The sequence below is a fragment of the Pipistrellus hanaki genome (genome assembly GCF_964339955.1).
Source record: "Pipistrellus hanaki genome assembly, chromosome: 1".
Classification (NCBI taxonomy): domain Eukaryota; kingdom Metazoa; phylum Chordata; class Mammalia; order Chiroptera; family Vespertilionidae; genus Pipistrellus; species Pipistrellus hanaki.
Window position 1 is genome coordinate 61,961,220 of NC_140503.1, and position 14,751 is coordinate 61,975,970.

At 41.2% G+C, this 14,751-nt stretch overlaps 1 protein-coding gene across 1 annotated transcript in view; it reads right to left on the reverse strand.

Annotated features, from left to right (window-relative positions):
• Positions 1-2,348: 2,348 nt before the first annotated feature.
• The window catches only part of CHP1 (calcineurin like EF-hand protein 1), a 41,530-nt gene continuing 29,127 nt past the window's right edge, over positions 2,349-14,751 (reverse strand). The window contains exons 5-7 of the mRNA XM_084905003.1: positions 7,935-7,996; positions 4,117-4,239; positions 2,349-3,971 (exon numbers count right to left, since the gene is read on the reverse strand). Of these exons, the coding sequence (XP_084761129.1) occupies positions 3,918-3,971; positions 4,117-4,239; positions 7,935-7,996 (239 nt within the window). The 3' untranslated portion in view covers positions 2,349-3,917. The remainder of the gene's footprint in view (positions 3,972-4,116; positions 4,240-7,934; positions 7,997-14,751) is intronic.

Here is a 14,751-nt window from a genome sequence, read left to right on the forward strand (position 1 = left end):
TGCTTAAATATAACATTATTTGGTAAAATCTAATGCAATCATTAATATAAACTAGGAAGAACAGATAATAACATGGGGAAATGTTTTTATTTTATTTTTTTAATTGAATTTATTGGTTAATAAAATCATATGGGTTTCAGGTGTACAATTCTATAATACACCATCTGTAAATTGTGTGTTCACCAACCCAAGTCAGGTTTCCTTCCATCACCTTTTATCTCTCCTTTACCCTCTTTTACCTGCCCCCACTCTCTTTCCCGCTGGTAATAACCATAGTGTTGTCTATGAGGTTGTATCACCCCCACACACAATCTCTTCGTTAAACAATATTTTATTTTTTATATATTCTTATTGATTTCAGAGAGGAAGGGAAAGAGAAAGAACATCAATGATGAGAGAGAATCATCTGCCAGCTACCTCCAGCACACCCCACATGGGGATCTAGCCCACAACCTGGGCATATGCCTGACCAGGGATTGAACCATGACTTCCTTTTCATAAGTTGACACTCAACTACTGAGCCATGCTGGTTGGGCCTCTTCATCTTTATACAAGGTCAATTTTTAAAAGCTAGTATGATCTTGTGTTATGTTACATTTATGTTCAAATAGATAATGCATGGATAGAATAGAAAGGAGCAAGGGAAATAAAGTTGGTTAAAGAGATTCTTCTCCAGCCGGGACCGGTTTGGCTCAGTGGATAGAGCATCGGCCTGCGGACTGAAAGGTCCCGGGTTCGATTCCGGGCAAGGGCATGTACCTTGGTTGCGGGCACATCCCCGGTGGGGGGTGTGCAAGAGGCAGCTGATCGATGATTCTCTCTCATCGATGTTTCTAACTCTCTATCCCTCTCTCTTCCTCTCTCTGAAAAATCAATAAAATATATTAAAAAAAAAAAAAAAAAAAAAAAAAAAAAAAAGAGATTCTTCTCCAAACAGCGCAAACTTCAGTGGGATGGATCTGGATCCCAGCAGGCAAGGGCCTCTCAAGGCCCACCTGCCCAGAGGGCTGATTGCATCCCAGCCACCCCCCCCCCCACACACACACACACTCCACTTGGAACGGGCACCAGACGCAGGGCTTATGGCTGGGCATGAGCCCACAGCAGGCGCAGTGGGCCAGGATGAGCAGGATCAGCAGGCAGCATTGGACTGCCAGTTTTGGCCCAATCCCCGCAGGCCACACGGAGGGACCCCACCCATGCACAAGTAAGTGCACCAGGCCCCTAGTATTCTAATAACTATGCATGGTGTCAGATGGGTATTATATTTATTGGGATGATCATAATGTCTAACCACTGTGTCGTACACCTGAAAATAATATATTGTATGTCAACTGTAATAAAAAATATTTAAAGTCCCCTCCCCCCGCCCCCCCAAAAAAGACATTCTTCTCAAACTGCATCTAATGTTGTAATGGTTTTATAATTTTTTTTGCAGTATTGCTTTATTTTAGTCACAGACTGTTATACCTACAGACATTGTCAGTAACATTAATGTTCCTCCAAAATTGCCTATATAGTCACTCCATTCATTTTTTATTTTTCCAAACCCTAAAATTAGACTCAAAGTGAAGCAAAGAAGAAACATCATGCAAGTAAATTTGAATGGATTTTGGGGCAGAGGGATAGCAAAAGGAGGATTATGTTAGAATTTATATAACCATTGATTCCAGCTATTACTGCTCTGAAATCTTATGTCATACCACTAAACCTTAAAATAAGAAGAGATGCTCATACTCTGCACAGACCAAGCAGTCACTAAAGCTTGGAGATGTGAAAAGCCATGGGATAACAGCTGGGTGCAATATATCACTAAGGTTGCACATGAATGAGGGGATAGATAACTTAATAACAAGCAATAGATAGATAACCCATTTTTAGGCCTTTTCTACATTTAAGGAGCCAGACAAACCTAAGGGAAACACTGTGATTTAAAAAACTTGAAGGCAATTTAGTTATATACACTTCTTGTAAAACACATGGACAAAATCAACTAAGTTATATTGTTTTAACTACAAGAATTTATTATTGATGGATCGGAGAATACAGTTTGAATGGAACAGTAAGGCACAGCTGTGGATGAAAACAATTTGCAATACAGCCAAAAGGAGGAAACAGCCATAATCTTAGGAACTTTAAATATGCAAGTCAAGGAGCCTTTGAAGTACCTCTTTAACAGATCAGTGTCTGTCCTTCTCTTTTATATGATTCCTATAACTACATCACTTGATCTCAAAGTCAGACTGATACTTCACCAAGTATTTCTCAGTCCTTTATACTTGAGTTATTCAGCCTGGACACTCCTGTTCCCCGCTCTGCCCAAGCTCTTTGCATTTTTTAAAAAAAGCAATTTCCTTCCTAAAGTATTATGTATTCATCTTGGATAGACTTCCAAAGCAAGGAAACAAGCATGCAATGAGTCAAGACAAAATCAGCCAAAGGCAGTTATAAGGATGAGCAGACTGATAAACTTAAGAGAGATGTTAGGATGATAACAGGCTGATTCAGTGAGGTCTATACTAAGCTGACTCAAGCAGAAAACTTGCTCTGGCTTGTGCAAAGGGCTGTAATGCCACCTCAGGTTTGCCACCAGTGCCAGACCCCTTGTTTTTAAGGGATTAGCAATGGTCTGAGAGAGGAGCTGGGAAATAAATGTAAGCAGGTTGCTTATGATACAATACACTCAAAGTTTTGGGCCTTTATTAGGAGCTGACTATGGCCTCCAGCATTAACATTTGCCAAGTGTAAAATTCATAGAGAATTTTGTGCAAAACTTCAAGACACTGAGGACAATTTTTAAATATCTTGGACGGGAATAAGTAGGCACTTCTGTAACACTAACCTTTCTGTTTGGAAGTGTGAAGTGAAAAACACTGGCATAAATCATGCTGCAGAAGTGGGGCTACATGAGGCTTTTAGGGTGCCAGCCTGCTTGCTCAAAAAGCCATGGGAAAGTCCCCAAGCATATCGCCAGAGCAGTCATTCTGGTGGTGACAATGTCCCAAAACTAAGCAAACCTGCTAGCATATGGCTGTTTTCTGAAAGTCAACACTGTACAAGCAAGAGTAGCTACATAGGCATGCATGCATGTTGAGAATCGGAGACCAGAGGTAGAGTGACCCGGGCAAGTCACCTGAAAGACACTGCTCTACACCTCATCACGGCCACCACCCCTCAAGAAGAACACCTCAAATTCACAGCCCTTTGACGACAAAGCAGAGTACAGGGAACCAAGGGCGATCACATTCTTCTGAGAGCAGTGTTCAGTATTGAAAAGCTCCTAGAGAGGCAACATCCCAGAGACCTAATTAAGAGTAAAGGTAGTTCAAAACTGCCAGACCACTGAACTATCCTGCCAAGTCAGAAAAATACATTGAACAGGCATAGCTTGGGATGCTACGTAGAACAGAAGAGATCGAAACGTAATAAAAAGCAGGGAGATTGAAAGATTAATGATGTGTTGGGTAGAAACAAGATGTAGAAAAGCAAATGACATAGAAAAAAGGATGGAGGAGCATGCCAAAGCCTTGTGGGAGGGAAGACAGCATGGCTATAGTCTATATCCAATAAAAGAGCTGTGCTGGCTGGTTCTTGACATGATTTCTTCTCTGTCCGACGAGATGCACATGTGGCATTCAGCAGCTGAAGGGGAGTGGGGAGAATATTGAGAAATGGAGATAATCGGCAAATGATATGGAACAAATATAGACTGGGTGTACCATTCTGTAATGCCCTGTTTGTACACAAAAGGCAGGTTTATGTTGGCAGACATATTGGGGGTTGTCATGCAACAGTAGTAGTAGTACTCTGGGAGAAGACGAATGATGAGGTGGAGGTGGGGCTGGTGGACAGGAGGATTCCCAAGTTCCAGTTCTTAAATACTAGAAAGCAAGGAACAGTTTAGTAGTCTCAGTCCTTTAGTGAAGAAATCGGATGCTCATTTTCTGTTCTACGTCCACTTTCTCCAAAACCTGGGGAGTGAGGGGGGAAGCAGTTATAGTTATGAAGGTCATAACAGGAGACATTGTCCCATGCTCTTATCTCAATGTTTTTCTCCCTCCCTCCCTCCTTCCTGTGCAGGATTTAAGTTTTCAAACCATGAGATGACTGACTGACCTTAACAAATTCTGTGAAAGATATAGCACTGTCCCCATCTTGATCAGCCTCCTGGATGGTCCTGTCTGCGATGCTGCCCAGCTGTTCATCTGAGATATTCACTCCGACCATCATGCGTAGCACCTGCAGGACCAAAAGCCAGGCTTACAGGAGACTTGGGGTCAGGGGGACACTTAACCAAGATTAAAGATAAAACTACCCCAACCCTCTTTTCCTCTGATGTCTTTAAATGTAATGGCCAGAAAGCTGAAACCCTTATCTTCTTATGTAGGCAATTCCATTAAAAATAAATAAATAAATAAATAAATAAATAAATAAATAAATAAATATTTATTATTATTATTTTTATTATTATTACACACATATATATTTATTATTATTATTATTATTATTATTATTACACATATATATATATTTTGACTGCAGAAAGGAAGGAAAGGAGGAAGGGAGAGGAGAGAGAGAGAGAGAGAGAGAGAGAGAGAGAGAGAGGAAAGAAAGGGAGAGAGAGGGAGAGAGGAAGGGAGAGAGGAAGGGAGAGAGGAAGAGAGAGAGGGAGAGAGAGGGAGAGGGACAGGGAGAGGGAGAGAGAGAGGGAGGGAGGGAGAGAGAGAGAGAGAGAGAGAGAGAGAGAGAGAGAGAGAGAGAGAGAGAAGAACCATCAATGGCCGAAATCGGTTTGGCTCAGTGGTAGAGCGTCGGTCTGCAGACTGAAAGGTCCCAGGTTCGATTCTGGTCAGGGGCATGTACCTTGATTGTGGGCACATCCCCGGTAGGGGGTGTGTGGGAGGCAGCTGGTCGATGTTTCTCTCTCATCGATGTTTCTAGCTCTCTCTCTCCCTTCCTCTCTGTAAAAAATCAATAAAATATATTTAAAAAAAAAAAAAAGAAAGAAAAATCAATGATGAGTGAGAATCATATATTGGCTGCCTCCTGCAAAATCCCTATAGGGGATCAATCCATGTTGGGAAATGGAACTGTGACCTCCTGGTTCATAGGTCATTGTTCAACTACTGAGCACTGAGAGACACGGGCCTGGATCATTTAGGCCATTCAATGACAATGACATGAACAGAACTCTCTGGCAAGTTCATTGAACAGGAAAGCAAACCTCACTGAGAGAGAGCTCTTTGCATTTTGCTTTGCCCATTCTTGCTGCCTGGAACAGAGAGATGCCTGGTGTTGTAGCAGCCATCCTGGGATCAAGAGGTGAAAGTCATATGTGCTGTGAATGCCAGAGTAAAACAGAAGAAGTCTGGTTCCTGGACATCATTTAGTTGCTGTATCAATCTGGACAACAACTTATTTTATGAGGCAAATTAATTTCTTTCTTTTTTGCATTGAAGAAGAAAACTTTATTCACTACAAAACACTCAATTGTGATACAGCACAGCTGTGAGGCAGCCTTGGGGCCAGGCCCCTCTCCAGCTAGACAGCTCTGCTCTGCTCCTCCATGGTCTGCCAGGCTCTGCACCATGTTGGTCTGTTTTGCACTGTGCAGTTCTGCTCTGCTCCGGCGAGACATCATCAGTGTTTCAGCTCAGCCAGGGAGCAAACTAGATTCTTACTGGACGTATTAAGTTTGGAAGGGCTTTTCTGGAATCCCACCCAAATGCAGTCTCTTTGAGGTGGTGCGCTGACCCAGTATCCCTAAAGTATGGCCAAGAAACAGAAAGATCCTTGAAGGGTTAAATACTAAATCCACCCCATCCCCTTTTTAAAAACTATTTTAAAAACTGATTTCTGGGAGGGACAAAAGGAGAGAAGGAGGGAGGGAAACATCAATGATGGGAGAGAATCACTGATCAGTGCCTCCTGCAAACCCCACACTGGGGAAGGGAATCAAGCCACAACCCAGGCACCCAGGCATATTGAACATTGACCTCCTGTTTCATAGGTTGACACTCAACCACTGAGCCATGCTGGCCTGGCCTAAATCCTCCATTTTAGAAAAATAACACTCTAAGTACTATGAGAAGTGCAGTAAATTTTTAACACTATTTCACAAAATTTGTCTCAAGCAAAAAAAAAAAAAAAAATCCCCCCCCCCCCCCAATTCTGCTAACATTTTTAGATGTGAATATACTTTGAAAACTGCTACCTTAAGCAAAATAAACAACTTTGATCATATGAACCTTAGTATGAAATGGGGGAAAAGATGCTTTGTGATGCCTCACATCACTGTAGTCAGCCATCTCTGTCTTTAAAAGGTAAGAGCCTAGCTCTTCCACAAGAAAGAAAGGTCTTCTAGCCCAGCTGTTCATAGGCCTTTCTTTCCCTCACTCCTTTGCAACCCTCTCCTATCTCATGAAATGATTTTTAAAAAGTAAATTAGTTTCTCTGAAGAGTTAAAATAATGATGTGCATCAACATTAGTCATTCTAACCCCCCGCCCCCGCACTGCCCCAGCAAATCAACTGTAGAAAATTGGAAGTTGTACATTTTGGGGATAAATGTACACACACTGAAAGATTAATAAAAAGAGGCAATGCTGCTGAAACCGGTTTGGCTCAATGGATAGAGCATCGGCTTGGGGACTGAAGGGACCCGGGTTCAATTCCGGTCAAGGGCATGTACCTTGGTTGTGGGCATATCCCCAGTAGGGGGTGTGCAAGAGGCAGCTGATCGATGACTCTCTCTCATCTAGCTCTATATCTCTCTCCCTTCCTCTCTGTACAAAATCAATAAAATATATTAAAAAAAAAAGAAAAAAAAAAGGCAATGCTAGCAAAAACAAAAAGTAACCAAGCCATTTGCCATTTTTTCTGATTGTGTATGGCTGACTAGACAACTCAGTCTAACCTCAAACCTCTCTAACAGATCAGATCTCAATCAAAGGCACATACATGCCTAGGTTGCAGGCTTGATCCCCAGTGTGGGGCGTGCAGGAGGCAGCCAATCAATGATCCTCTCTCATCATTGATGTTTCTATCTCTCTTTCCCTCTCCCTTTCTCTTTGAAATCAATAAAAATATATTAAAAATAAATAAATAAAAATGAAAAAGGGAAGAATTTTCTCCCCTTCTAAATTTGTATGTATTTCGAGAAAGGGAGAGAGGAAGAATAGAAGGGCAATGACTAATAGGATGAAATCTCAGGCTCTGCTGGTAAAGGAGAGGGCAGCAACAAAAGACAATGAGCAATCAGCTTGGTGTAACCAGCCCAGCAGCAGGTCCTTGACTCTTATGTCAAGCCCAAGGTCAGACGAAACAGTGGTAATTACCCAGTGTCATCAGAATTACCCACCTGGCAATGAACTGACAGGACACTAACAGAACATTTTAATCATCTCACATATTTTAGTTCTGCCAGTCAGCACCTAAAAGAGATTTAGTTTACCCTTTTTTGGAGGGTGGGGGTGAAGGAGGGAGGTAATCCTCATCCAGTGATTTTTTTTCATTGATTTTTAGAGAAAGGAGGGGGGAGAAAGGGAGGGAGGGGGAAAAGACAGAGAGAGAGAGAGAGAGAGAGAGAGAGAGAGAGAGAGAGAGAGAGAAAGAACATCAATATGAGAGAGATATCGATTGGGGCCAGGGATCAAACCGAGAATTTTAGGTGTGGGGCCTACACTCCAACCACTGAGCAACAGTGGCCAGGGCAAACTGACTTATCTTTTAAATAGAGACATTTGTCTTTGAGAAATTAGTGAGCCATTTCAAGTTTCCCCAAATTATGTGCTCTTCCTTATTTATAGGATAGAACTCTGCACACAGCAGGAGTTAAGTAAATGCTTCTTGAAGGAAAGTATAATTCCTGCCAAATGAATAAGCAGGCAGGGCCCAAACACAAGTTCTCCATGTGCATGGGAGCTCTCCACATACCTGTAACAGCTCATCTCGGGAGATCTTGTCATCTTTATCCAAATCATATAGTCGAAAAGCAACTGAGAGGGAAAAACAAGAAGTTAGTGGAAATTCAGTAGTGTTTTTCCCCTTCTCAAGAAACTAAATATGTAGATAACTAAACCAGACAGAAAACTAAAAGTGAATTAATATTTTCCAAGAACCATTGCCATTACTTGTAGAGCTTTTAAAGACATTGTAAATTGTAACATTTAAGAAATTGAGATCCATCCCATAATAGATGGCATCTTAGCTTTGATGAAATATGGGGCCCTCCTGGAACAAAACAGAAAACTTAATGAAAAGTCAAATGTCCTTTTTCTTTTGTTGTTAATCTTCACTGGAAAATATGTTTCCATCATTTTTTAAAGAGAGTGGGAGGGAGGGCGAGAGAGAAACATCAATGTGAGAGAAACACATTGATTGGTTGCCTCCCACATGCACCTTGATTAAACCTACAACCCTTAGGTGCTAGGGCTGACCCTCTAACAACTGAGCTACTGGCCAGGAGCAAATGTCCTTTTTCTTATATTAGAATTTTAAAAAAAACACACCACCACCCAGCCTGGCCAGTGTAGCTCAGTGGCTGAGCGCCCACCTATGAAGCAGATCACGGTTCCATTCCTGGTCAGGGCACATACCCTGGGTTGTAGGCTCAATCCCCAGTAGGGGAAGTGCAGGATTGATGATTCTCTCTCATCATTGATGTTTCTATCTCTCTCTCTGTCACCCTTCCTCCTGGAAATCAATAAAAATATTTAAAAAAAAACAAACATAAAACAAACCACCACTCATAAGTGATTCTGTAAATTAGGTCATCTCACACAATCCATCAAGTCTACTGTGCACTGCTCAGGGGAAGCCAACAATCAGAGCCATATAGCTAACCAAATGGCTGACTATACCAAGTATTGCCCTGGGAAAACGGTCACTTTGGTAAATGTGAGCAAGTTTCAAATAATTTTATACTACTTGGGAGTGCTGTAGGTAAAGAGCTTCAGTTTCAAGTAGAAATGCCAAGAATTTGATGGTCTTATTCTAGAAAGCAGGCTATATAAGAGAATCCAGAAGAGCAAAAATCATTCAGCCATAGTGCTGAAGGGCTACCAAGTGAATCTTGGAGGGAAGCAGCCAGGGTCCTGGGTGCCTGCCAGTGGCCAGAGGAGGGAAGCCTGGGTCCCAGGTGCCGGAGGGAAGCTGGTGCTGCCAGCCAGGGGGAGGAAGGTCTACTCTTGCATCAGGCGGTTAGTAGTGCGATAATGATGATGTTTTTTGTTTTTACCAAAAGAGAACATTTGTTGGGTTCCTAGAAGAAATGGGTTAGGAAACAAATTACAGAGGAAGAGCGCCAAGCGTGGATGATTTTATAGGCACTGTGAGACATCCTCACCCTGAGGAAGTGACTGCCTCTGTTTTGAGGCTTTGAATCACTTCAAGTATGCCACTAAGATTTTTGGTTTTCAGTAGAGTGCTGTGAACACTAAAAGGCCAAAATTCAATGCTCGAGGCATTAAGACACACAGATTTAGAGCTTGTCTTTAATTAAGGAGCTCATGATGTAGTGGAAATCAACATGCATTTCTTACTTTATTTCTTAAAAATACTTTTATTGATTTCAGAGAGGAAGGGTGAAGGAGAGGGAGAGAATAGAAACATCAGTGATGAGAGAATCATTGATCCTGCACACCCCCTACTGGGGATTGAGCCTGCATATGCCCTGACAGGGAATTGAACTGTGACCTCCCGGTTCAAAGGTAGCTGCTCAAGCACTGAGCCACACAGGCTGGGCCACATTACTTACTTTATAAGTGCTATCATATATCTGAAATTCAGGGAGACAAAGCAAGTAGCAGATATGCCTTTCTGATTCAGTAACATTTGAACAAGTCTGACAAAGTGGCTTCCAGGCAGAGCTAGCACTAGGTAGAAATACATGAGCACATGGTTGAGCACTGACCCATGAACAACGCAGTCACAGTTCAATTCCAAGAGTTGTGGGCTCAATCCCATAGGGGGCATCAGGAGGTGATTCCCTCTTATTGATGTTTCTTTCTCCCTCTCCCTTCCTCTTTCTAAAATCAATAAAAAATATGTTTTAAAGGGTTAAATATCACACACCCCTAAAGGAGTGCATTCTCTAAAAGTCAAAGTACTCCGGTCAATGTTGCTCAATGGTTGAGCATCAAACTGTGAACCAGTAGGTCACAGTTCAATTCCCAGGCAGGGCACATGCCTGGGTTGTGGGCTCAATTCCTGGTAAGTGCAGTGCAGGAGGCAGCCGATCAATGATTCTCTCTCATCACTGATGTTTCTCTCTCTCTCTCCCTCAGAAAGCAATAAAAATAAAATTTAAAAATAAAAAAAGTAAAAAATATTTTTTTAAATCTAACTTACTCTTTGTAAGGTATATTAGAATTCTGGAGGGGGAAGATTTTCTCTAATGTTGTCTGTTCTTAATTTGGTTAGTTGGGTAACTATCTTTATCAAATTTGAAAAATATATATGGTTAGATGGTTTAGAGTTTAAGGGAAAGGAGACAAAGATCATAAGTGTTCCTCCAGGAATATATGTTTAATATATTTCCTAAACTAAACACACACACAATTCTGTATATATTGTCACATTTCAGAAATAGGATAAAATGTGTTATCTACTAAGCTATCTTCAGGATGATTTTGGGATAGAAACCCGTTTGCTATATAACCCTTTAACATCTATTTCTACATTTCTTAATTAGGTAACTGGAATACACATGCCTTTCTGTTGAAGTATTTACAGAAGCCTGAACTGCTAATTCTTTTTAAAAATTAATCAGGGTGACTGGTTAATAACATGTCTCAGGCATGCAATTCTGTACTATATCATCTACATATTGCATTGTGTGCTTACCACCCAAAGCCTAATTTCCTTTTGTGACCATTTATTTGACTCTCTTCATTCTTCCCCAACCCTTCTCCTTTTCTGGTAACCACCATATTTGCTGCCTGTATCTATGAATTGTTTGTTTGCATATTGCTTTCTGTTTTATATCCCACATATGAGTGAACTCATGTGGTTCTTGTCCTTTTCCATCTGACTTTAATTTGCTTAGCATACTTTCAATATCCATTCATGTTGTTGCAAATGGTAGTATTTCATCCTTTCACCATCCATCAAAGGACACTTAGATTGTTTTCATTTTTTGGCCACTATGAATAATGCTGCACCAGAGGAATACATATACCTTTACCAATACATGTTTCCAAAATTTTTAGGATGATACCCCAAAGAGGGACTGCTAAATCATGTGGTCTATACTTATTTTTTTGAGGAACCTTCAAATTGTTTTCCTTAGTGGCTAAACCAGTTTACTTTCCCACCAGCAGTGTATGAGGGCTCCCTTTTCTCCACATCCTCTCTAACACTTGTTATTTCTTGTTTTATTGATAACTGTCATTTTAACAAGTATGAGATGGTATCTTGTAGTTTTAATTTGCATTTCCCTTATAGCCAGTGAAGTTGAGCATCTTTTTTTTAATGTTTTTATTGCTTTCAGAGAGAGGAAGAGAGACAGGAACATCAATGATGAGGAACATCACTGATTGGCTGCCTCCTGCATGCCCCCTATTGGGGATTGAGCCCACAACCAGAGCATGTGCCCTGACTGGGAATTGAACCATGACCTCCTGGCTTATGGGTTGACACTCAATCTCTGAGCCACACCAATCAGGCAGGTTGAGCAAATTTTATAAATCTGTTGGTTTTTGTATTGAACTGCTTATTTTAAAACCAAGTGCCATGGAGTGAAGATTTGTGTGCCCCCCCCAATTCATGTTGAAGTCTTAACCTCCAATGCAATCCTATTAGGAGGTAGCGCCTTTGGGGGTAATTAGGGTTAGATTATGTCATGAGGGTAGAGTCCTCATGATGGAAGGAGACAGATCTCTCTCTCTCCCTCTCTGTCTCTATCACCCTCTCCATGTGAGGATACAGTAAGAAGATGACTATTTGTGAACAGTAGAGGGACTTCATTGGGAAACTGACCATGTGACACCCTGATCTCAGACTTCCCAGACTCCAGAACTGTGAGAAATGTCTGTTATTTCCATCACCCAGCAATGGTGTCTTGTTACAGAGCCTGAGCAGACTAAGACACCGGCAGTGTAACTGAAGAGATCACCCAGTAGTACGTTTTAGAAAAAACTGCAGCAACAGTAGTTATTTTTCAACTGACTTGGATTCCTGTCAGCCAGCTCTGTCCCTGGACCAGAAGAAACACTTTCCCAAGATAAAGAACAGTCAAGCGCACAAATGACTGAGCCATTTTGTTAGGTCTTCCCTTTCCTTTTCTACTCTCCCTTTCCTGATTCTTGGTCCTATGACTTGGACTTTTGTCTCCAAAGCAGCCTTCTGGAATTTCCAGTTCCATGGCTTCAAATGCCTCCTAATTCTGAATGCTCCCAAACATGTAGCTCTAGCTCAGACCTCTCGCTTGAGCTCCTCAGCCCAATACAATACAGAGGTTAAGACTGTCTGGGTCTGCTGAATCCTGGCTCTGAAGCTTACTAGCATTGTGACTCAGTTGCCTGAAGGGTGCAAAATAAGAACAGAATCCACCTCATAGGGTTCTGAGGACTGAATGAGTTGGCACATGAAAGACACTTTATTGTTGTTGTTCTTTAGCTAATGGTAATGTGCCTGGGCAGGGAAGGGGAAAGGGAAAGGCGTGAGATCCTGGGGGGAGAGCCAAGAAAGGCACTTTAATTAGTGTCTGGCACACAATAAGAGCTCAATCAATGCCATTTACTTGCCATCACCTCTCTAGCTTCCTCCCATACCACTCACTTCTTTCTTGATAATGCTTCTTTGTTCTCTGAATACACCAAGTACTAATTACACACAAAGGCCTTTAAACCAGTTGTTCCCTTTGCCTAGAGCTCTCCTATTTTCACATGGTTGGCACAGTCTTAGCTCATATTTCAATTCCTCAAAGAGTTCACTGACCACCCATTCTAAAGTTTGACACTTTGTAATCTCACCTTATTCATTTCCTTCATAGAACTTGCCATGCTCTTAATCTTGTTTATCCATTTGTCTTTTTCCATAGTCTGTCTCTCATATTAGATCATAAGCTCTATGAAAGCAAAAAACCTAATCTGATTTATATGCATCATTATATCCTGGGCCTAAAATAGTGTTCTGCACCTAGTAATTACTCATACATTTGCTTAATGACAGACCAAACTAATGATCTCAGTCAAACCTTTTACCTTTTAATCACTGTTTATTCTCTTAAATAAAATATACATAAAATTTACCATTTGACCCTTTGTAAGATTAGTTAAGTATTTTCACATTTTGGTATAACCATCACCATGATCCATCTCTAGAACTTTTTCAGCTCTCCCAACTGAAAGAAACTCTGACCCATTAAGCTATGACTCCCATCACCCCAAACCCCCAGCCCCTGGCAACTTTCTCTCTATAGATTTGACTACTCTAGGAACCTCATATAAGAGTATTCAAACAATATTTATCCTTTAGTGTCTGGCTTAATTTTTAATTACTTATTAACTAGAGGCCCGTTGCACGCTATTCTTGCAAGAATAGGCCTTCCTTCCCCTGGCTTCGCTTCCCGCCAAGTTCCCGCTCCTGGGCCGCCTGGGAGCTGCCAAGTCCCTGCTTCTGGCCCAGTACTGCTCCTGTAGCTCCCTCCTCTCCCCCTTCTATCCCCCTCATAGCAGGCGTCCCACCCGGCCCAGCTGCTCCATGCCTGCATATGCAACTTAACCCTCCACCTTTGTCGGGTTAATTTGCAAACTTACTCCTGATGGGCTGTGGGTATAGCAGAAGTACAGACAATTTACATGTTTGTCTATTATTAGGTAATATTTGAGAGAGAGAAAGGGGCAGAGAGAGACTGATGTGTTGTTCCACTTATTTATGCATTCACTGGTTGATTCTTATGTATGCCCTGACCAGGGAACCCACAACCTTGGCATATCCAGATGATGCTCTAACCAACTGAGCTACCCAGATAGGGCCATTCCCTTTTTTCCTTGAACAGGGAATTACTACTTTTTCTGAGACAGCCCTATCCTTACATGAGTATCTTTCTTAAAAATTCTTCCTTCTGTTGAACTGAAATATATCCATGTCCTTGTTGCATAAATTCTCCACATCATAAACTTGCATATATTTGAAGAAAAATCTCTAACCCAATCTTATCTTCTTCTGACTTTATGCCCACTTCTTTCAAAATTTTTTTATGGGGGGAAAAGGGGAATTTAGTGAGCACAGAATTTCAGCTTTGCAAAATGAAAAGTTCTGGAGATAAGTTTCACAATAATGTAAGTATTCTTAACACTACGAAACTACTCTTAAAAATATTTAAGATGGTAAATTTTGTTATGTGTTTTTTACTACAATAAAAGGACTCTCACTTACGATAATGATTCATGTGGTAATCAGTGCCTTCAAACTTCTAGTTGCTTTTTATATATATGCTCTAGTATATCTCCAGAATCCAAACTAAAATATGGTTCCCAAGATGTGTTCTCTTTAGCACAGAGTGGGATTATCACTAGTCCCATTATGATACATTTCTCTACTCAAACCTAATATTATATTACTTTGACGGTGGGGGTTGAAGGTTTGGGGAGGGGGGAGGGGTGCTACAAAGCAGACAGCTGCAGTGAATGGTGGCTTCATTTTTGTCTCAAACAGTATTGTCTTGAAAGAAGCAATTAGAATTCACCAATATAGTATTATCCAGTAAATTTGATCACAAATCATTTGAGTTCTATTTTCTTCTATA